Raw genomic sequence first — 19,857 nt, 5'->3', positions numbered from 1 at the left:
TACACGCGCGACTCCCTTATCTGACGTGGCATTAATATTCCTTGATTTTAAAGTGATGGCTCGGTCCGCTCGTCCCATTCTCAGGTTGCTATCTATCCTCCTTGGCCTTGGATTTAACAACAACAAATACCGTAACATATCTTCGCGTTAAGACCAGTCTATCCTTCTATCTGTAGATTATTTGACATCAGATAGATCTTGACATTATTACCTGCTGGACAGACAGCTAATTCATAGACAAAACAACCTTCAGTAGAAAAAGTCACCTAAAAACCCCTTCTTCGCAGCCATGTCATCCGAATCTTATCTCGTAATTGGTGGTTGTGGTTTCTTAGGTCGACACATTGTGGAACAGTTGTTGGAAAGAGGAGAATCACAAGTTTCAGTGTTTGATATTGTACAGAGGCATTTCGACAGGTACGTATCAGGTTTGCAATTGTACGATTCTTGTACGGAAGAAGCTGATCAAATATCGTTATATCATCAAAATAGTAATGTTACTTTCTTTATTGGTGATTTATCCAAAGCTGAAGATGTACAAAATGCATTACAGAAGGTGAGCTTTTGTAGAGATTACCTGAATTCTCTCTTCGTGCTTTTAGATATCTTGATTACTAAACTGACCGTAATTGCCGTTTTACAGTCCCAAGCGACAGTAGTTATTCACACCGCTTCACCTGCACATGGAATGGGTCGAGCAATATATGAAAAAGTGAATGTTGAAGGTACAAGAACATTACTTGAAGAATGTCAATCAACAACATCAAAAGTTAAAAAATTAGTTTATACTTCATCTGGTGGAGTGATTTATTCTGGAGAAGAAGATATAACGAATGTTGATGAAAGAGTTGATTATCCTTCTAAACCTTTAGACGCTTATAATGAAACCAAAGTTTCAGCTGAAAAAATGGTTTTAAAAGCTAATAATGATAATTTTAAAACTTGTTCAATTAGACCTGCAGGTATATTTGGTCCAGGTGATAGACAAATGATTTCAGGATTTTATAATGTTGTTAAAAATGGTCAAACAAAATGGCAAATTGGTGATAATACAAATTTAGGTGATTTCACTTATGTTGGTAATGTTGCTTATGCACATTTATTAGCTTCAGATAAATTATCTGAAATTTATCCATATTCAAATTTAAGAGATCCAATTTCTTCAATAAATATTTCTTTAGGTTCACATAAAATTCCAACATCTTTATCAAAACCAATTGGACCAAATCAAAATCCTACAAAAGAAGATTTATTATTAGATAAAAAATTTAGATCAAATATAATTGATGAAAGTGATTTAAGACCTGTTTTAAGAACTAAAATGGATCAATTTTCAATTGAATCTTCAAAAGATGAAGCTGGTGAAGAAGGCGAAGGTATTCCAATAGCAGGTCAAGCTTTTTTTATAACAAATGGTGAACCAATTTATTTTTGGGATTTCGCTTTAACTTTATGGAATCAATTAGGTCACATTCCACCTTATCGTATTGTATTACCAACTTTATTAGGTTTATTCATCGCTTCAATAGCAGAATTCATTTCAAATTTTACAGGTAAAGAACCTGGTTTCACAAGATTTAGAGTTTCACAAGCTACTCAACAAAGATTTTATGATATTGAAAAAGCAAGAAGATTATTAGGTTATCATCCAAAAACTTCTTTAGATCAAGGTATGAAAAATTGGACTCAATGGTATAGAGGTGAATTAGAGAAACAGAAATTAGCTGTTGAAGATGCCAAAACAAAATAAGAGATAAAACCCTCACCTTCCCTCATTCGATCCTGGACTTCACTTCCGCGTTATCAATTAATTCACCCCCTTTCTCCTACCTGACACCTTGACTTCCTCCCCCTTTTCGATATGTAACGAGTCAGCTTCAACTACAGCACCTCAATACGACTTTCCGGAAGCACAATGTAGACAATTTGCTAGAGCGACATAGCCTTGATAGTAATATTATGCATCATATAGTTACAGGAAATAGCACAAAATTCGTGATAGGATTAAATTAGCAATTATACAATATCTGTTGATACAACAGTACACAAAGTTCCAGCGGGAATATCACTAACTATCATACAAGTAAAGAAAAGAAGTAAGCATAACTTTCTCAATTTATATACCCTGACAGGTATTCTTCAACCCACTCTGATCTTTAGAGTTCTTGCCTCTACTACTCCGTCCTCTTTCCCGGATACCGCCATTACTTGAAATACCAAGGGCTCTACATTAGTTTATAGCAACGTTAATAATGGTAGGGCCAAAGCAATTAGAGATAGTATTCAACATCTTCCCATTCTAATTCATCTTCCCAATCTTCTTCCTTCAGATATTGTCGCAAAGTCATCATTCTCTGTTTCTTGAATGTTTCCATAGATTCTCCTGAATCTGTATTCGGATTATTGGATCTACCTAAAGACGATGATGGTTTCTGCTTTACAAGAGGAATATCATCTAAAATCTTGACGTGCAATTTTCTAGCTTCAGTCTGCACTTGATTCTTGATATACTCATTTATTGATTCATCATTATCCACATTGACTTGATGGCTATCCTGATCCGATTGTAAAGTTTTAAAATAAATTGATCCTTCTCCTTCATTATTGTTATTGTCATTGAGGGGGAAAGAGGAAATACCTAAATAAACTGAATCTAAACAATTAAAATTTACCAATTTTACTGATACAGGTGGATATTCATATGACAAATAACTTAAAAGATCGATCAAATCTAGTTTGAATAGACTAAAATCTTGTCTTAATCTCAGTATCTTATTTTGACTATAGTTAACATGATCAAGCAGAAAGATGATATTTAATTCTTTTAAATTTGGTACTTTTGCTTTTCGATAAATCTCTTTGATAAATTTGATTAGATTGTCTTCTGTATTTGTTACTTCGTTGTTACCTTGTTTGAATATGAATATTAATTTCGATGGACCAGGATGAGGAAGGTTTTTCAAGGTCGATTTGATCTTGGGCTTCCTCGCTGATCTCGTATCTAATTCCCCATCTAATCCTTCTACTTCTGGTTCTTCATCTGATCCCGAATCAACATTTGAATCTGTTTCTGAAAGTGGTGGAAGAGTCTGTTTATAAGGTTTAAAATATCTTTCACTTCAAGAAGCATACCAACAATCTCTATAAAATGAATCTGGTAAACCTATAAAGATCAACTTATCGAAATTTGTTGGTAATTTCCTCGCATAGTTTTTAGAGATTATATCTTCTGATATGGATGATCTGGTTGAACATCCATTTTTGCCTGAAATACCTTTAATCGAATTTAAATGTATTTTCAATGTTCTTAAATTCTTGAATTGTTTATTTTTCCGACCAATCAGGTTGATCCGATTCAAATATGTATAATTGTTAAAATAACAATTGATAATTCTAGTCTGATCTCTCGTATTCCAAGTCATATCTTTTTTGATTTTCCTTGATGTTCTGATTGATTTGATATTTTTGATCATACCCATATTAACATTTGTGTTTGTTTTGACTGGTTTTGTTGACGACCTAGTTGAGCCGACTGGGTGTTTCTCAGTTAATCCAACGGATATCTCTCTCCATATCAACTGTAAAGCGTATTGTGAGATAGCACGATTCACCAAGGCTAAACTCTTCAAAGTAAATATAGAATGTCGACTTAGTTCAACGATATACAATATCAATTCAAGTGGTAATCGAGGTTTTAGAAAGACTGGTATCGGTGATATATCTTTCTCTGATAAAACGGTCGGTAATTCCTCTAGAGCGTCTACGAAATGAGGAGACCTCTGTAAAGGCATGATATTCAGTATACATTATACAAGGATGATCAGCCTCCAATCGTCAGCATGTAAAGCATAATTGCTTGCTCACCTTGAATGATAATTTGTCATTGAATAATCTCTTGAAGAGTTTGTTTCCCATGTTAGCCAGCCAGCTGTACAAGATATGCTCGAGTATAACTTTGAAGTTATATCATAACAAATAGCGATAGAACCCTTTTCTATTTATGAATTATGTGTACGAAAAGAAACAACAATAACAGATCTGATGGGTAAGAGGAAATGCTGTGCTTGGCACTACTCGTTACTCATTTTCATCATCAATGATGGTGCCTGAGAATGATTGACACAAAGCGTAGTTGTGTGTATGCATGTGTCTGTGTGATTAGTAAATCCAAAGGATGGTCTGACGTCGTAAGAACGCATGCGATACGCTCAAGTGTACAGTAGTACAGTAATCGAGTTTTGCCACATAAGTTACTGTATAAACACCCTTCACCTCTATTTACTCGTCTAGATGTTTACTTCAATCTACAACTCCTCGGTTTATGCATGTTGACGGTTTGTAAAATCCACGCCATATTCAGCGAGTTGCTGAACGTACGTTCACTGCATTCAGCTCGAGTAATCTTGCCAGGTGAAGTTTTTCCACCTGTTAATGCCCTTGTTGATGAAGGTTAGACTTAGCGTTCGAACCCGACTCACGGTTTGGAACAAAGTTCCTTATGATAAACAAATCTTGCAAAACAAAGTCACAGCCCTTTGTGTAGTATTTTGGAGTCTTCATACTGTGGATCAATTCGACTTTTTGTATTGACTATGCATTGTATTAACTATACACCCGTCATAGTATCGTGCACGCTACATCAAATAGTGAAAGTACTCGTATAGTTAGATTGTTATCCTTGATGCGCACGGATCTAAAAAGCCATCGATTGCCATCAGCACCTAAATAGTAGTGGCGATTATTAAGGAAAAGGACTCCAAGAACTGCACAACTTCATACAGTGAAGTAGGCCAACATCTCACTCTCTTTTCTTACTTTTCCTCTTAATCTTATACATCAAATCACATTTTCAATACATTTTTAACATTGCATCCCAAATCTTTGTTCATCAAGTGAGGGATATGTGACTGAGACAGTGGGATTGTTGAAAAAATCGAGGTATGCACCTATTCCGTTAGAGCATTTTCACCTAAAAATAGCTGCATCTTCCGAAGCTGACATCAGCTAACCAAGTCTTATAGACACATTCATACAGATCATGCAACTTGAGAAAATGCATCATCCCCCCGTCATACCAATCGATATCGTCATTCACATTTTCAAGCATTTCCAATAAGTCAACCTACCCTTGTAAAATGCTGCTTAGTCTCAAAAGCTTTCCATTCTATCGCTGGTCCAAAAAGTTTACCGCAAGATCATCATCAAACAAGGGAGTGAAACCTCGACCTACTCGGTTTTGCCTACCTTCTACTCCAATGATAATCGCGGCTCATTCGACAGAACATCAAAAATCAATCTCATACGACATGCTGAAATACTGGAGATTCCAAATCATCCTGCTAAAAAATGTGGTCTTAAGTTATTCGATTTACCGAGGCTCGACACATTGATTCTAAATCCAACGGAGGAAGTGCTTGAGGGGCGGCAATTCCTTTGCATGGTCACACAAAAGAACCGCCAAAATCTTTCATGCCCCTTACTCGAGCGACTCTCTTTAGGAGACTGGTGATGCACAATGTCAAGCCATTTACTTTACGTGCCCCTTATGGAGTATCTCAAACCCTGTATAATCAAGTCGAAGAGCTCATCCTTATCAGTCCAAATGGCTTACCAAATGAAGGTGAGAAGCATTTGATGCCATCGCAAAATCCGATTCCCGAGTTGAGAAAGTTGAAACGATTCACCTGGGTATTTTGGACCGAAGATCTGTCACACGAATGGAAGTATACCAGAGAACATCATCTTTACGACATTGGAGATGCTTGTCTGGTTAAAAAGCTACTCCCTTTAGCACACTCAATTATCAAAATTCCCAAATTTATGGAAGTCACTATAGTCAATGCTGGGAGTGTTCAAGACCTGGAAAGACCTCTCTCGACTTCTGCGGAAAAGGAAGACCGAATGAAGACAGCCTTGATTCAAGCGATGTTACTCACATCCAATTCTGGTGTTGATTCAAGAGATGAAGAGAAAAATATCAGTTCAATCGATAGAGCATTAGGACAATTCCAGAACATCAAATTTCTCTCAATGAAAGCATATCTTGAAACGCAAAACTGGCAAGACATTTGGCAGCCTGAGGAAGTACGAAGCTGGCTTCAGCAGTAATGGGTCACGAGGTAGTAGAGGGATAACTCATGTATCTGTCCAATAACCATTGAGATATGCATGTCATGTCGTACTTATTGATACTGTAGCAGCATATCTATTGTATATGACATGTACAGTCGTTTTGACTGGCTGACGTTTATCAAGGGAAAGGTATTCTCTGAGTGCACGGATCCACAGAATTGCCAAGAGTAGGATGTCAGCTAAAACCAAAACGCGTATGATTGATCGCTGCAACAACAAGGTTACATATTCATCATATTCTACTTCATGCTTTTCTTTTCGCAACAATCTCCCGTCAGCTTCTATCATACAATTAATTCTCTAATCTCTTCATCTCAAACGGTATATCGCCTCTGCAGCGATTGTGACACGATGAAAGTGAGCTTGCTTTGCAATCTTGAATGGTCACATTGTTTGTATCAGACGTAGCTGATGTTTTATGATGTTACTTATTCCAAAGACTACTAAAACCCTTCCGATCGAGATAATTGCGATGATCCTAGAGCATCTCAGCAACGATCAACATACACTCACAAGATGTTGCTTGATCTCTTGGACTCTTCATTCCGTTGCAGCACCCATCTTATACCGCAAAATCGTCATCTCCCCTATCGGTAGATCCTCTACTACGCATCTCTTCGGTGATCACCTCGAACCCACAACTAGGTTCAATCTACTTCAACATGCTCGGAGCTTAAAGCTAGATTCCCATAATTATCAATGGTGCTCATCACTTCCCTTCAATTTTTGCGACATATCCATTTTAACGATAAACCATATCAATTGTATGATCTGCGGTCAAAACGGCACCTCAAACATTACTTGTAACATACTCAACACTCTCCGCCCAAAATGTCTTATCATCCGTAACGCCGATTTGAAGAGTATCAGAGTTCCTACAGGGACACCACCGACAGTCTTTGATGATGTCGAAGAGATCATCTTCATCAGTCCAACCAGCACCTCATACATATCCAATAGTGGCAGAGCTTTACCAAATATGGACAAGCTCAAAAAATTCACTTGGATATTTTGGACCAAGAATGAATTTTATGAGAAATGGAAACTAACACCTGAAGATGATAGATGCAAAAGAAGGAATAGCATCCTCTATCGTAGTATGTTCCATCTAGCTTCAGTGCTATTTGGACTGAAAGATACTGTGGACATCACCATCGTCAATTCCGGCTGTTTACAAGAATTAGAATGGCGAATACTCTCCCCGATGGAGTTACAAATTCAAACTAAGATCGGTATAGGTCGTGGATTAGGATTTGCAGCTCGCAGACAATATATCGCCCAGAGACTCCCGGATGTTCCACGGTCGGAAGCGGAAAAACGAGATCAAGTAAGAGCAAAGTCAAGATCAGAAGATATTCAGTGTCGCACTATGATCGAATACCTCAACAGTATCCACTGGCAAGATGTCTTTGAAAAGGATGAAGTCAAGCATTGGATAAAAGTATAAACTATGTATTCAACAATCAGTACCTCCGAGGAATGTGGAAGAAGTGAAAGTATCGATGTGTTTTTCGTAAAATCGTTCACAGTAATACCACTATATGTACATCATAAACTACATCTTCATCGCCTTCAAGCTCTACAGTCTATGTCAAACAACAGATTGAAGACATGGAAGAGTCTGGAACATTATAATTGCTAGCTTTACAGTCATTTTGTTCTTGCGTGATGACGTGTGTGATCGTCAACTTTGATGATGCGCACAGACCGAGAAGCCAAACGCGTTTGACGGATACAGTACTAAGTATACATCATTGTTTGTGTGAATTATATAGATCATTTATTTTCTACTCCATACATATCTTTTCAAAAAGATCAATCCACAATCTCAATACATCTCTGACCTTTCAACCCCATCCCATCGTTCAGTTCGCTCCACTGGTTAGCTTAGTTCCTCGATATTCAAGGTAAGTTGTGCTGTATGACAATCCACTCACTCTTTCCTCAAAAGCTCACCATTGACTCACGTCAGCTTACTGTCATTGATGTGTTTCTCCTACATATTCTGGATGTCCTCGTCTAGTCAAATGAAATCCTCCTTGCGATTACCAGCCGATATCGTGATCCATATCTTGAAGCACCTGCAGTACGCTCAAGATACACTGTCAAAATGCTGTTTGGTATCCCAAACTTTTCACCTCATCGCTGCACCGTTACTTTATCGCAAGATTAGATTACACCTTGACGTCAGATATTCAACCTACTCCCACATTCCCACCCACGAAACTTCTCCCGATATCAACACAATTAAAGATCCACTCAAAATGATGTCTAAGATCGATCTCATGAAAAATGCAGAAATACTTGAAATGTTCTTCCACAAACATGAAGGAAACCAAGAAACATCACGTCAACTACCAAACTTACATACTCTCATTCTCGCCTCTTCAGTTACAATGCCAAAAAATCATCACATGATATGTTTTACAGGGATCACGCACAAAGAAGGTAAAGTCGAAGATAGACCTTGCACATTTCTTGACAACCTCTCACCCAGAAGGATCATCGTTCACCTGGCAAATCTCGTCAGCATCCATACCCCTCTTGGTATACCTTCTAAAGTATTTGAAGAAGCCGAAGAGGCCGAATTCATCAGTCCCACAGAAGTCTCATCTAAAATCCAAGGGGGTCTCAAACCATTACCAAAAATGAAGAATCTCAAAAAATTCACTTGGATATTCTGGACAGACTCAAAGACCGATAAGTGGAGGTTGAAAAGCGAAGACGTCCCTCTCGAACGCCCGGACGATCTTTTTGCACCCAATCTCGCCTCGTTAGCTCGAACAATCTTCGAACTCCCAGAACAAACTGAAGTATTAATCATCAATTCTGGATTAGTGGCTACTTTCGGTTCATCTTCTAGGTCATATATAGAAACCCAAAAACAGATTAAAAATGATCTTGCACAGATTATGTATTTCGATATTAGCATTGGAGTATTTGATGAGTACAGTCACATTGGATTCGGTGAAGAAGGCTTAGAACTGCTTGATAAGGCAACTCACAGATCCCTCAAAATAAAATACCTCTCAATGGAAGAATACCTTGAAACTCAAGATTGGCGAGATATCTGGGAATCTGAAGAGATTCGAGAATGGCTCGGGTAGTACGGGAAGAAATAGGTGGTTCCGGAAAGTAAGGAGAATGAGGTTCATCAACAGTTTCATACTATTATTTCATTCCATACATTCTTTCTCTATAAGTCACCGCGAATATAGTGTACACAGATGAGCCTTTGTAAGTCGTCACTATCCACTTTATGCAGTTTATGTCAAGCATCTGTGATAATTTCTCAGTACATTTCTCACCGAAATTTGCAATCAGCATCTACATTCATCTTTAAACTTCTTAGTTGATCAATATTATACTTTTGAGCTGTACTCACAGGGTATACCGATCTTGAGAATTGGTAGTTCTGTTGGTCTTACGTAAACTCTCTGGACACCATTTCTCGAACGCGTCGAACTGTCGGACATCAACCATCCGATAAGATTTAGATAAGACACTCGTTTATCTCTTCTCTATATAATACATATTTTGGCTTGACTTATCAATCAGCAGAATCACAATGCAACTAGGATGCCGCTGTTTCAGCGTATCTCTACCTTAATCGGAGGTGCTTATCATAACGAATCGCCCAGGAATGTCATATCGAATTTGCCAGTAAGTAAGTCTATCACTTCGTCGGAATAGCGTGAATTCTAAATAAGCTAATCAAACCATTCCTGAATCAGCTCATGTAGATGTATATGTGGGAGCTAGTCATAGAACGCTGGACTTTATACCACCTCAAGTGATATTCAACATCATCGAAAATCTGCAATACGACTCTCAGACTCTTTTACAATGTTGTTTGGTTTCACATACATTTTATTCTGTTGCTGTACCGATTCTGTACCGAAAAATCATAGTTTCATTGCCTTCCAATCGTCCAGCTTTGAAACAGCTCTTCAGTACCAATATCAACAAGAGATATGATAAACTGCACAGTATATCCACGTTATCTTCTGACTGGACCAAAGAAGTTGAGATTCTTCAACTTGACTATCATGAAGAAACCTGTTGTATCGATGAACAAGTCCTTCGACTACCAAAATTGCATACACTCATCGTCAATCCCAATAACATACGGGTTAAAAAAGAAATCTCAGGCGTTTTATGTCATTGTCAAGATAATCAATCAACAATTAGAACATGTAACATATTAGAACAAATTCCAATGCCTAAAAAACTCGTTATTAAAAATACAAATGTGATAGGTATAGATTATATCTTAAGTCTGGAAATAAGAGGAGATTTCAGTAATATCCAAGAAATTGTTGTGATTTGTCCATCGAATACATGTAAAGATTATTTTCGTGTCAGATCATGGTTGGATTTTCTAAATTTAAAGCGATTTACTTTAATATTCTGGACTAATGAAAATACTTATGAAGATATAGATGGAAAATGGAAATTAGGATCAAGATCAAGATCAAAATCAACATCTAAACCGATATTAACAAGAAGAGGATATCCAATCATTTTTGATGAACTAGCAAGAAATATTTATGATGATGATGGATACAACAACACTGATAAATCGGCGGAAGTATCTATAACAATAGTCAATTCTGATAGTATAGATCAATCGATATTTGGTTGGCGTAGTGCCCCATTAGGTGTTCAACAAGCTACGAAAGATTCTTTAGATCTGGCTATCATTGAACGATCTTCTGAAAGAGCTCATGCGGGATTAGGAAGATTGACTGAAGAAAAACGTAAAGAAGTGCGTGAATTGTGTGATCGGATACAGTATATCTCGATGGAAGATTACCTCAGAAAAGAAAATAATTCGACTATCTTTAGCTCTAAAGAACTCGATTATTGGTTTAAACGATAAGATAGATATATGTTATTGATTGATCAAGCTCACACACTGGAATATGGGAATCTGGTGACAAGTCGACTTAGGCAATCCACGCTTTAAGAACGATCAAAATCTCCTTATTTGTCGCTGTAACGCACAATATGACATCTCCGATACAACCTTGGGTACTTTCTATGGATATTTTGTATTGTAGAAAACTTGTGGCAGAAGATTTCCAAAAGATCAAGTATCTGAGGAGAATAGACCATTTTGAACAACGATTACTGAATAAAACTTTTTTAAAAGAAATGACCTTAACGGATAGTCAGCATAGAGGTGAAATCCTATCCTGTTGAAGGTATTGGTACTGTATTGGTATTGTATTGATGTCGCGAAGCTATTCAATTCCAAATCAGAAGCAATGAGGAAGACGGAGGGACGACAGAGAGGGAATGAACGGTAAGCTGAAAGAGGAGGACAAGAGCAAAGAGAGGGAGTCGTAGAAGTATACAGATGCCCAAGAACCGGAACTGTTGAGATATCATCGATGCATATGGTTACAAATGTGATATTATATCGTTTGGGCAAAGAAGATCATCGCTTTCCCCAAGACTGTAATCAATAACACAGAAAATACAAGTTATGTATTTATGCATATCATCACATGATCATACACACCATCCATTATACGTATCGTGTCTAATTGTTTCAGTACAAGATGAGTTCATTACAACATATTATATTTGATAATCACCTAATTCCTCCTTACCATGAACCTTCAACCAATTTTGTAAATTTAAGAAATTGATCCGTTTGTTTCTCTCATGAATAAGATCTTGTTTATTTTTCGATTTCAATCTAATTTCAATTTGTCTTCTAATTCTATCTTCCATTATGTTCTTAACTTTATTATGTATATGTCCTCTATAATTAGCATTGATATTCAAATTCTTACTATCTAAATTCTCTATTCCGATTATATCGATTTCAGTTTCAAGAGGTAAAGATAAACAACATTCAACTAAATCATCTGCCAAAGCTATATAAGATGTTTTATCTATTGCTGAACGTGAATTGTAATATGCTATTTGCCAAACTATATCCTCTTCATTGTCATCATCTTCCTCATCATAACTCTGCTGAATAATATCACCATTTTGACCTTTGAGGGAAATGAGAAAAACGATATTCAACTTCTCAATTGTACCTAGAACTTTTTTGTTTTGGAAAATACTTTGATAGCCTTCATAATCCTTTGAATCGTATGATTTACCAGTAGGTAGAACTATAGTTAATTCTGACAAACCAAGTGGTAGTCCACCTGTCGATTTAGATCTTGGTATTACCGGATACAGATTAGGACTTGTTGGAGGAGTAAGTAAAGGTGTAGTTGAGGATGATGTTCCAGATGAAAATGCAGTAGGTAAAACGACTAAAGGGGATCTTGCACCGATTATAACTAATTTTTCTAAATTTGAGTTTGAGTTTGAATTACTTAACCCTTCTAATAATGGACAAGTCTGACAATATCTTGGACAAAATAACAAATGATAATCGAATTCATCCGATAAAACGATTCTTAAGATTCTTAATCTAGGCATTACACTATTTAGTGAAACAGGCGGACAGATCAATGGTTTATCAGGTGAAGGCGAGGGCATTACAGGTGTAGTCGGATTAGATCTTGGTTTGTTAAACGCGAATATTGATGATGAAGATGAATTTCTTGAGTGAGAGCTCGATTTTTGAGAGAATATTGATAATCTATTAAAATTACCAAAATAATCTTCGTCATTTACATCTTCTCCATTTTCATCTTCATCGTCACCATGGGAATATAACGTAACTTCATTTGTATATCTAAGTAATCTATCTTTGAACTTCCTACGACCAATCAGTATTTTTCCAGTAAAATTTTCGTATAATATTGTAGAACCTATCATCTTTTCCCACATTTCTTTGGGATCTCTCAAGGACAATTGTCGAAATAAGACCTTTCCTGCTAGACTGAAAAATGACCTTGAAACTGTCAAAGCGTTGAGTAATGTATCATTGGAGCAAAATGATAATATTCGAATAATAATGTGTGTTGGTAAATGATGAGGAACGTAATGTCTTCGGGTATATGCTAGTGCTGCAAGAAGGGTAAGGTGGGTTCAGAACGTATGTCAGTAGGGTTTTGACGAAGGCACAAGATCTGAATACTTACAAGAACGTCTCTCCAAACTTGCGCTTGATTTAGGTCAAGGTATCGAGAGATGTTCGTCTTTTTCCGAAAATTTACTACTTGACTTGCTACCGAATCCAAGGAGTTCCTATCATCACATAAACACGTTAACAAAAAGAAATGCGAAAGGGAAGAAAACAATGTTGATTGAAGGATAGTAAAGGTGGACCTCCTCCACCAGCAAAAATGCCGTAACCAGCGTAACTGAGATAACTTAAAAGGTGAAAGTCGCACTTACGGCTAGATCTGCAAAACTTTTGGATTTTCCCATTCTCTTCTTACTAACACTATCACTTGAAGGAGGAGGAGGAGGAGTTTCTTCTTTTTCTGAATCAATATCATCATGAAGTTCTTCTAAATGAAAAGAGAAATGGGGATTTGAGCTATATTTATATGTATTTTTCATTGCGGTTTGTTTATCTATTTGAACTGTTGTACAATGCATTCTTCCCCTTATCTCTCAGCTCTTTCTTGTTCTTCTCTGAATTCCACTAAGGTAGGTAGACTGGAAGAGCAAAAATCTGTAATATGATGAAAAATCTTGAAAAATACCAAATATCTATGGCGTAAGGATTATCCAATGTATCAACATCCATCCCTTGATGTAAAAACACATGTTCTGGATTTTTCTACATTTTCATCTTGAGTTGTATTTGATAAAGATAAGACAAGAAATAACAAATGAATGAACAGCCCTTTGTCTGGAATGATAAGGTCAAGAAGAAAGATTTAAACAAGAAGAAACATTTAGAAAACGAATTGCTTGCGTGTTTTGCGTGTTTGCGTCGTTTGATGCGATAATGTTTTAGCTTAAGTGAAAATCTCCTTTGTTTGAACATTTTCAAGATCCGAGTTCTAATACTACTCGTTACATACACAGCTTTACATCATACCGGCGGGAAGAACAACGAACAGACCTTTAACCCCAAACATGTTCGATCAAAACGGATGATTCGAATACTTCTCAAATTTGATCCGTAATCTTAACTTTATATCAAATGCATAGTATCTAGCTGCAGATGGCGCAAGGACCGGAATGGACATAACAGGAGGGCAAATACATGTACAGGATATTGTGGAAAACGTTTCAGAACGAGTCAATTACCAATTTAACAGAATTATACAACATGTTCTCATACCTCAAGGTATAGTATATATCTCTGATCTTCCCCAACGATTTTCTAAGATCAACTTCGCTTGAATCTATACTCTTATCATAGAAGTCCAGACTTTGAGAAACCCAGATCATCGCATACTTCCCTTCATATTATACTTGAAGTACCTAAGCACGATGTGTGGCGTTATATGTTATCACCCAAGTTCATCTAATATTCAGGTTCTAGACCAGTGTGTGGACTTGGTACTGAACCTGAACCTGATCTCCAAAGTTTCATTATTAACCATAAAACCACGATGACTCCTACTATATATGCAATTGTTCTATATTGCCTCAAGGTTGATGTTGATGCCATTGTACGTTGATGATGACGTGATGTTGAGAATAATGAGGAGGCGAATGAAGTGAATGAGTTGGTCTAATATCATTATCCAGTAAAATCAGTGATTAGGGGAAATGTTTTTACAAGAATATATTCGACATACTGTTCTATCAAGCTATAATCATGAAGGTGTCAGCTGATACTCTACATCCGAGAGAGCTGCTATATGATCCAGCTGAACTCACTTGATCGTTTTGTCTATTTGCATCATCTAATATATCTATCGTAACCTGATTAGGTAGGAAGGATGAAAGTCTAGTCAGTAATTGTAATTTGACTATTTGAGTCCATCATAGTCCTTTGCTGTAGCGGTGAGGTAAATATGCTCTCAGCCTTAGGTGAATAAACTCACCGAACGTAACGATTTTATTTTACTATGTAATGAATTCAATTCCTCCTCATTCTGATTCTCGAGCGTTTGATCAGACGCACTGTACGACAATAAACAGCATGTCAGCTTAACCTGAATTATCCGTCGCTTTATGGAGTTTAGAAGATAAGGAAGCTGACCTTGGCATTTCTGTATATATAGACCGACTGAGTATCTACCCAAACAGTTGAATTTATAGGTTTAGACCTTGCGATACTGACTGAACTGAAGTGAAAGTATTGGTGCTCGATGTACCGGAGTAATAGAAATTGATTACAGCGGTGCAGCTTTTTCACCCCAATGATGAGGGCTGTGTACGAATTCCTAGGGTTTAGGCAGTGAGAGTTGTATTCCTGGGTTATTATTGTATTACTACTTTACGATTATATGCAACTGACATGTATGATCAATACAAAGACGACCAAACATGAGAAGTAACTTGTCAACATCTTCAGCTTTAGCTTCAACTACGCATGGACACGCGACTTCGTTATAGTACACGTGGCTTAGGTGGCAAACTGTAGCGCCAAAATGTATCGATATCAGTCAAGCTCATACAGACATATAGTAGTATGTATAAGTTGCTCCATTGAGTTGGTCATAGGAGATATGCATATGTACAAGTTACATTTCAGAAGATATACTATGTCTCCTGTTGTATCAACATTACTAATCCTACACAGCCTAACAACGCATACTTCAATTGAGGGAAATCATTCTATCAATGCAATAGTTTTGTCAGCTTAATTGGAGGCGCTTCATTTTAGCAGCTGACTTACCATTGCTATTGTGACATATCCGATGTATGGCAAGAATCTATGATACGGTTTCAAACAGCTTTCATTAGATTTCACATCTTTGAGTTGAAAGCTGATCACTCACCCTCGAACTTTTCCAATGATATGCTTCCTTTCAATCCATTCTATGCCATTATACAATGTTATATCATCACCTGGATTATTATCTCCTTTCGTAAGTAGAAGTTGAGTAGTATTGCTATTTGTCCAATGTTTGTATGAGCTGGAATCCTCCCAAGAGACTCGAAAGTTTTGGTCAGCTCACGAAATATGCGATTCTATAACTCTATGCACTATCGGTATGTTTTGTCCGGGACTAAGGAAAATTGGAAGTCAGTACAGCTGAGTCCTCTGGACTTGATTATTTATGCCTATGTATACACTACTCACATCTTGTAGACCGTTATATCTCCAATTTCATAAGTTACTTCAGCGGGATTTGTCAAAAATAAGATATCCCCTCGGTAGAAAGCTGGTTCCATTGAACCTCTAGAAGGATACATTAGGATCATTTCAGCTAAATAAAGAGTATAAAAACTTGTCTTCCAATAGCTTACGACAATACGACCACTATTGGTGATTCTGAATTTGTTACTAGACATAATCCTTTCCACATCATTAAACCTGAAGATACCACGGTTAAAAGGTTAAGAGCTTGAAATAAGAGCTTTATATAAATAAATCACAATGAGTTGGTAAAGTCGAGATCAGGTAGAAGTGAAGGCGAGATACTTGTTAGCCAGATAATTCCGCTTCACGTTCACAAATACAGAACACACAGATAAGTTGACTTACCCCCTGAAAACCTAAGGTCTTCAAACGAGCTATTTCGTTCGAAAACATGTTGGGAAGAGGTGTATGGGAAGTTGAATAGGTTTCACTGATATGCAGTTGGAAGCTACTGTATGATATTATTAGAACGTTATATCTAGATTGTGGCCATAAGAGTTGAATTATTTCTTTTGTTCACGATTGACGATGCATTTCATCCACGTCTGGACGAGTTCAAGTGAAATCAACGTTAACGTGTTCCTTGATGATAACCGTGTTGATAACGAACACGTGTCTAAGCTCCTTATCTACCAAGACATCTGGAATAAATCCACATCATTGAACGATTGATAACCACGACTCGCTTCACGTCGAATCCTACAATCACAGTCCACCACTTTCACTTATCAGCAATCTCTCAACTTATTTTTATTCTTGTTTTCAAGGTACTCTCCCCTTAGACTTGTTCTTCTCACCTTATATCACTTTATGCGTCTTGTACGTTCACTGTATAAGGCATTTCCACATACACCTAAACCACCTTTACCTAAAACATCAAGTACATTATCAAAATCCAAAATGTCATTAACTCCTGATCAACCTTCAAAATCAGGTGCAATGACACCTGGATCCATTGCAACTGAATTATCAAAATTGGAATTACCTGCACCAACAGGTCTCAAGCTCAACTTACCTGAAAGCAAATCTCCTCTTTCAGCTGGACCTAAATCCGCTAATTCAAATTCAGTATTTTCACCCATTTCTCAAGTTAGTGAAGATGGATCTGGTACAGGAGATTTATCTGGACCTGAACCTGAAGCATTAACCGAAGCAAGAAGAAAAGTCAGATCAGAATCAATCTCAGAACAATTATCAACGACTTTATCAGAAATGAGGTTACCTCAACCTGAAAGAATTTTTGGACCAAATGAAACACCAAATCCAAATGACAAAGGAGATCAAAACCAAAAACAACAAGGTGTTTCTGCGGAAGATTGGGATAAAGTTAAATTAGATGATGAAGTTCCAGAAGCTGTAAAAGAACCAAAAAGAATGACTCATAGTAGACATACTTCAAGAGCGTAAGTAATAGATTTCTCAACATTACATACAAGTTTATGAGTTTCCTCACATACTTGTAAGGATTCTGATAATACAATAAATACATGACTGATTGACTTTGACTTTTGACAGCGATACAGCTATACCTAAACAACCAACAATCAAAGAAACTCCTGAACCTTCAGCCTCAACTTCAGCTCCTACTTCCTCGTCGAAAGCAGTGGCTAAAGAACAAAAAGTCACACCGTTTGACGTAGAAGGTGAAGTTGGTGCAGACGGTAAAGAACTTGGTATCGATTATGATAAACTCACTAAAAGGTTTGGCGCTTCATTGATCTCTCAGGAGTTATTAGATAGATTTGAAAGATTAACAGGACAAAAACCACATCCATTGTTGAGAAGAGGTACTTTCTATTCTCATCGGTATGTCTAACTTGCACTGTCTCGCTTGGTATCGTAGAAAGGAGAAAAGCTGATGAGATTTTGACAACTCAGTGACTTCAACACAATACTTGATCGATATGAGAAAGGTCAACCATTCTATCTTTATACTGGAAGAGGTCCATCAAGTGATTCTATGCATATGGGTCATTTGATTCCTTTCATGTTCACTGCGTAAGTTCAGCTATAAAAGTAGCTTTTTGCTTAGATATCCCATAGCTGATGGATAATCTATAGCTACCTACAACGAGTGTTTAACGTACCTCTCGTTATCCAAGTTACTGGTATGTATCAATCAGTATCAATCATTGTCAATACCTTGCTGATCATGGAAAACTTTTCCAATAGATGACGAGAAATACTTGCTAGAACGAGATATAAAAAAGCAAGCTGAATTGATGAAAAAGATCAAAGCAAAGAAACCTCTTGATTTATTGAGGCATTACAAGAAGATGGGTCAGGATAACATCAAAGATATCATCGCTTGTGGTTTTATACCGGAAAAGACTTTCATTTTCTCTGATTTAGCAAATGTTGGGTAAGTAATAATGTGCGTTATAGCAATACATCAAGCTGATTTGGTCAACTGTTAGTGGTACCTTCTATGAAAATGTCGTACTTATGGCTAAAACCATAACACAAAGTCAAAGTAGAAATGTTTTCGGCTTCACTGATTCGTAGGTCGAGCTTTCTTTGGTAACAAAGTATGGACTGCCTATTGACTTTTGACATTAGTGATAACATCGGAATGTTCCATTTCGCTGCTGTACAAGCCACACCATCATTCTGTAACTCGTTCCCACAAATATTTGGTGATCGAATTGATATCCCCGCATTAATTCCATGTGCTATCGATCAAGATCCATATGTAAGCTATTCATCCTACCACCTCGTGTCACAAACGATGGCTAATGATGCTTTATGCTAGTTCCTTTTAACTCGAGATGCTGCGGACAAATTACATTACAAAAAGCCAGCTTTATTACATTCAAAATTCTTACCTGCATTACAAGGTGCAGGAACCAAAATGTCAGCATCAAAAGAGAATACAGCAATTTTCATGACTGATGATGCTAAGAAGATTGCAAAGAAAATCAAATCTCATGCTTTCTCTGGTGGTGGTGCTACTCAAGAAGAACATAAAGCAAATGGTGGTAATCCCGATGTCGACATTGCTTATCAATATTTAAGTTTCTTTGAAGAATCTGACGAAAAGATGGAACAGTTGGCTAAGGTTAGTACCGTCTTCAGATATCCCCGCCCCTTGCAGTATAAGTCAAGTAATTACTATATACCAATCAAATCTAATGCTGATCTTGAAACCGTAAAATCGTAGGATTACCGAGCTGGTACTTTGAGTACAAGTGAAATGAAAGCTGCTTGTATTGAAAAAATCCAAGAAGTCGTAGCTGAATTCCAAAAGGTTAGTTTCGGATTCAACGGAATATACAGCAGACATGGGATTACAGCTGACCCACCTGATTGATCTGCGTAGAACCGAGCCGAAGTTACAGATGAAAAACTTGCTTACTTCCAAGATTCAACCAGGAAGATTGATCCTAGACCTAAAGCAAAGGAAGGTGAAGAGGCTCCTGCTCCTGCTCCTTCTGCATAAATAGATCGTTAGGTGTGAGAAGTGGTTATTATCAATACATATAGATAGATGGATCATATACGGCCTTTTACGATAATTGAGGTATCAATGCCAT

At 37.1% G+C, this 19,857-nt stretch overlaps 11 protein-coding genes across 11 annotated transcripts; 6 read left to right on the top strand and 5 right to left on the bottom strand.

Annotated features, from left to right (window-relative positions):
• Positions 1-289: 289 nt before the first annotated feature.
• Positions 290-1,750, top strand: L201_001838 (uncharacterized protein; the record flags this gene model as incomplete). Its single annotated transcript, XM_066217623.1, has 3 exons — positions 290-417; positions 493-556; positions 644-1,750. 3 exons carry the CDS (start codon positions 290-292, stop codon positions 1,748-1,750), a joined length of 1,299 nt encoding a protein of 432 aa, XP_066073720.1.
• Positions 1,751-2,270: 520 nt separating this feature from the next.
• L201_001837 (uncharacterized protein) lies at positions 2,271-3,915 on the bottom strand (the record flags this gene model as incomplete). The annotated part of the gene is made up of 3 exons (XM_066217622.1): positions 2,271-3,064; positions 3,137-3,779; positions 3,865-3,915. 3 exons carry the CDS (start codon positions 3,913-3,915, stop codon positions 2,271-2,273), a joined length of 1,488 nt encoding a protein of 495 aa, XP_066073719.1.
• Positions 3,916-5,508: 1,593 nt separating this feature from the next.
• L201_001836 (uncharacterized protein) lies at positions 5,509-6,108 on the top strand (the record flags this gene model as incomplete). Its single annotated transcript, XM_066217621.1, has 1 exon — positions 5,509-6,108. The coding sequence occupies one exon, from the start codon at positions 5,509-5,511 to the stop codon at positions 6,106-6,108; it is 600 nt and encodes a 199-aa protein (XP_066073718.1).
• A 1,003-nt stretch (positions 6,109-7,111) lies between these two features.
• L201_001835 (uncharacterized protein) lies at positions 7,112-7,579 on the top strand (the record flags this gene model as incomplete). Its single annotated transcript, XM_066217620.1, has 1 exon — positions 7,112-7,579. The coding sequence occupies one exon, from the start codon at positions 7,112-7,114 to the stop codon at positions 7,577-7,579; it is 468 nt and encodes a 155-aa protein (XP_066073717.1).
• Positions 7,580-8,396: 817 nt separating this feature from the next.
• Positions 8,397-9,239, top strand: L201_001834 (uncharacterized protein; the record flags this gene model as incomplete). Its single annotated transcript, XM_066217619.1, has 1 exon — positions 8,397-9,239. The coding sequence occupies one exon, from the start codon at positions 8,397-8,399 to the stop codon at positions 9,237-9,239; it is 843 nt and encodes a 280-aa protein (XP_066073716.1).
• Positions 9,240-9,711: 472 nt separating this feature from the next.
• L201_001833 (uncharacterized protein) lies at positions 9,712-11,014 on the top strand (the record flags this gene model as incomplete). The annotated part of the gene is made up of 2 exons (XM_066217618.1): positions 9,712-9,799; positions 9,867-11,014. The coding sequence occupies 2 exons, from the start codon at positions 9,712-9,714 to the stop codon at positions 11,012-11,014; spliced, it is 1,236 nt and encodes a 411-aa protein (XP_066073715.1).
• Positions 11,015-11,718: 704 nt separating this feature from the next.
• L201_001832 (uncharacterized protein) lies at positions 11,719-12,936 on the bottom strand (the record flags this gene model as incomplete). Its single annotated transcript, XM_066217617.1, has 1 exon — positions 11,719-12,936. The coding sequence occupies one exon, from the start codon at positions 12,934-12,936 to the stop codon at positions 11,719-11,721; it is 1,218 nt and encodes a 405-aa protein (XP_066073714.1).
• A 288-nt stretch (positions 12,937-13,224) lies between these two features.
• On the bottom strand, positions 13,225-13,614 carry L201_001831 (uncharacterized protein; the record flags this gene model as incomplete). Its single annotated transcript, XM_066217616.1, has 2 exons — positions 13,225-13,296; positions 13,447-13,614. The coding sequence occupies 2 exons, from the start codon at positions 13,612-13,614 to the stop codon at positions 13,225-13,227; spliced, it is 240 nt and encodes a 79-aa protein (XP_066073713.1).
• A 919-nt stretch (positions 13,615-14,533) lies between these two features.
• Positions 14,534-15,225, bottom strand: L201_001830 (uncharacterized protein; the record flags this gene model as incomplete). The annotated part of the gene is made up of 4 exons (XM_066217615.1): positions 14,534-14,743; positions 14,893-14,937; positions 15,060-15,138; positions 15,218-15,225. The coding sequence occupies 4 exons, from the start codon at positions 15,223-15,225 to the stop codon at positions 14,534-14,536; spliced, it is 342 nt and encodes a 113-aa protein (XP_066073712.1).
• A 495-nt stretch (positions 15,226-15,720) lies between these two features.
• Positions 15,721-16,717, bottom strand: L201_001829 (signal peptidase I; the record flags this gene model as incomplete). Its single annotated transcript, XM_066217614.1, has 7 exons — positions 15,721-15,795; positions 15,857-15,893; positions 15,960-16,073; positions 16,140-16,190; positions 16,265-16,363; positions 16,432-16,541; positions 16,670-16,717. 7 exons carry the CDS (start codon positions 16,715-16,717, stop codon positions 15,721-15,723), a joined length of 534 nt encoding a protein of 177 aa, XP_066073711.1.
• A 507-nt stretch (positions 16,718-17,224) lies between these two features.
• On the top strand, positions 17,225-19,763 carry L201_001828 (tryptophan-tRNA ligase; the record flags this gene model as incomplete). The annotated part of the gene is made up of 10 exons (XM_066217613.1): positions 17,225-17,727; positions 17,840-18,130; positions 18,203-18,322; positions 18,386-18,432; positions 18,497-18,686; positions 18,742-18,825; positions 18,884-19,016; positions 19,077-19,382; positions 19,485-19,571; positions 19,644-19,763. 10 exons carry the CDS (start codon positions 17,225-17,227, stop codon positions 19,761-19,763), a joined length of 1,881 nt encoding a protein of 626 aa, XP_066073710.1.
• Between the last annotated feature and the right edge of the window lie 94 nt (positions 19,764-19,857).

The sequence above is a fragment of the Kwoniella dendrophila genome, chromosome 2 (assembly GCF_036810415.1).
Source record: "Kwoniella dendrophila CBS 6074 chromosome 2, complete sequence".
Taxonomy (NCBI): Eukaryota; Fungi; Basidiomycota; class Tremellomycetes; order Tremellales; family Cryptococcaceae; genus Kwoniella; species Kwoniella dendrophila.
Note: the sequence above shows the minus strand (reverse complement) of the source record. Positions and strands in the feature narration are given on the sequence as shown.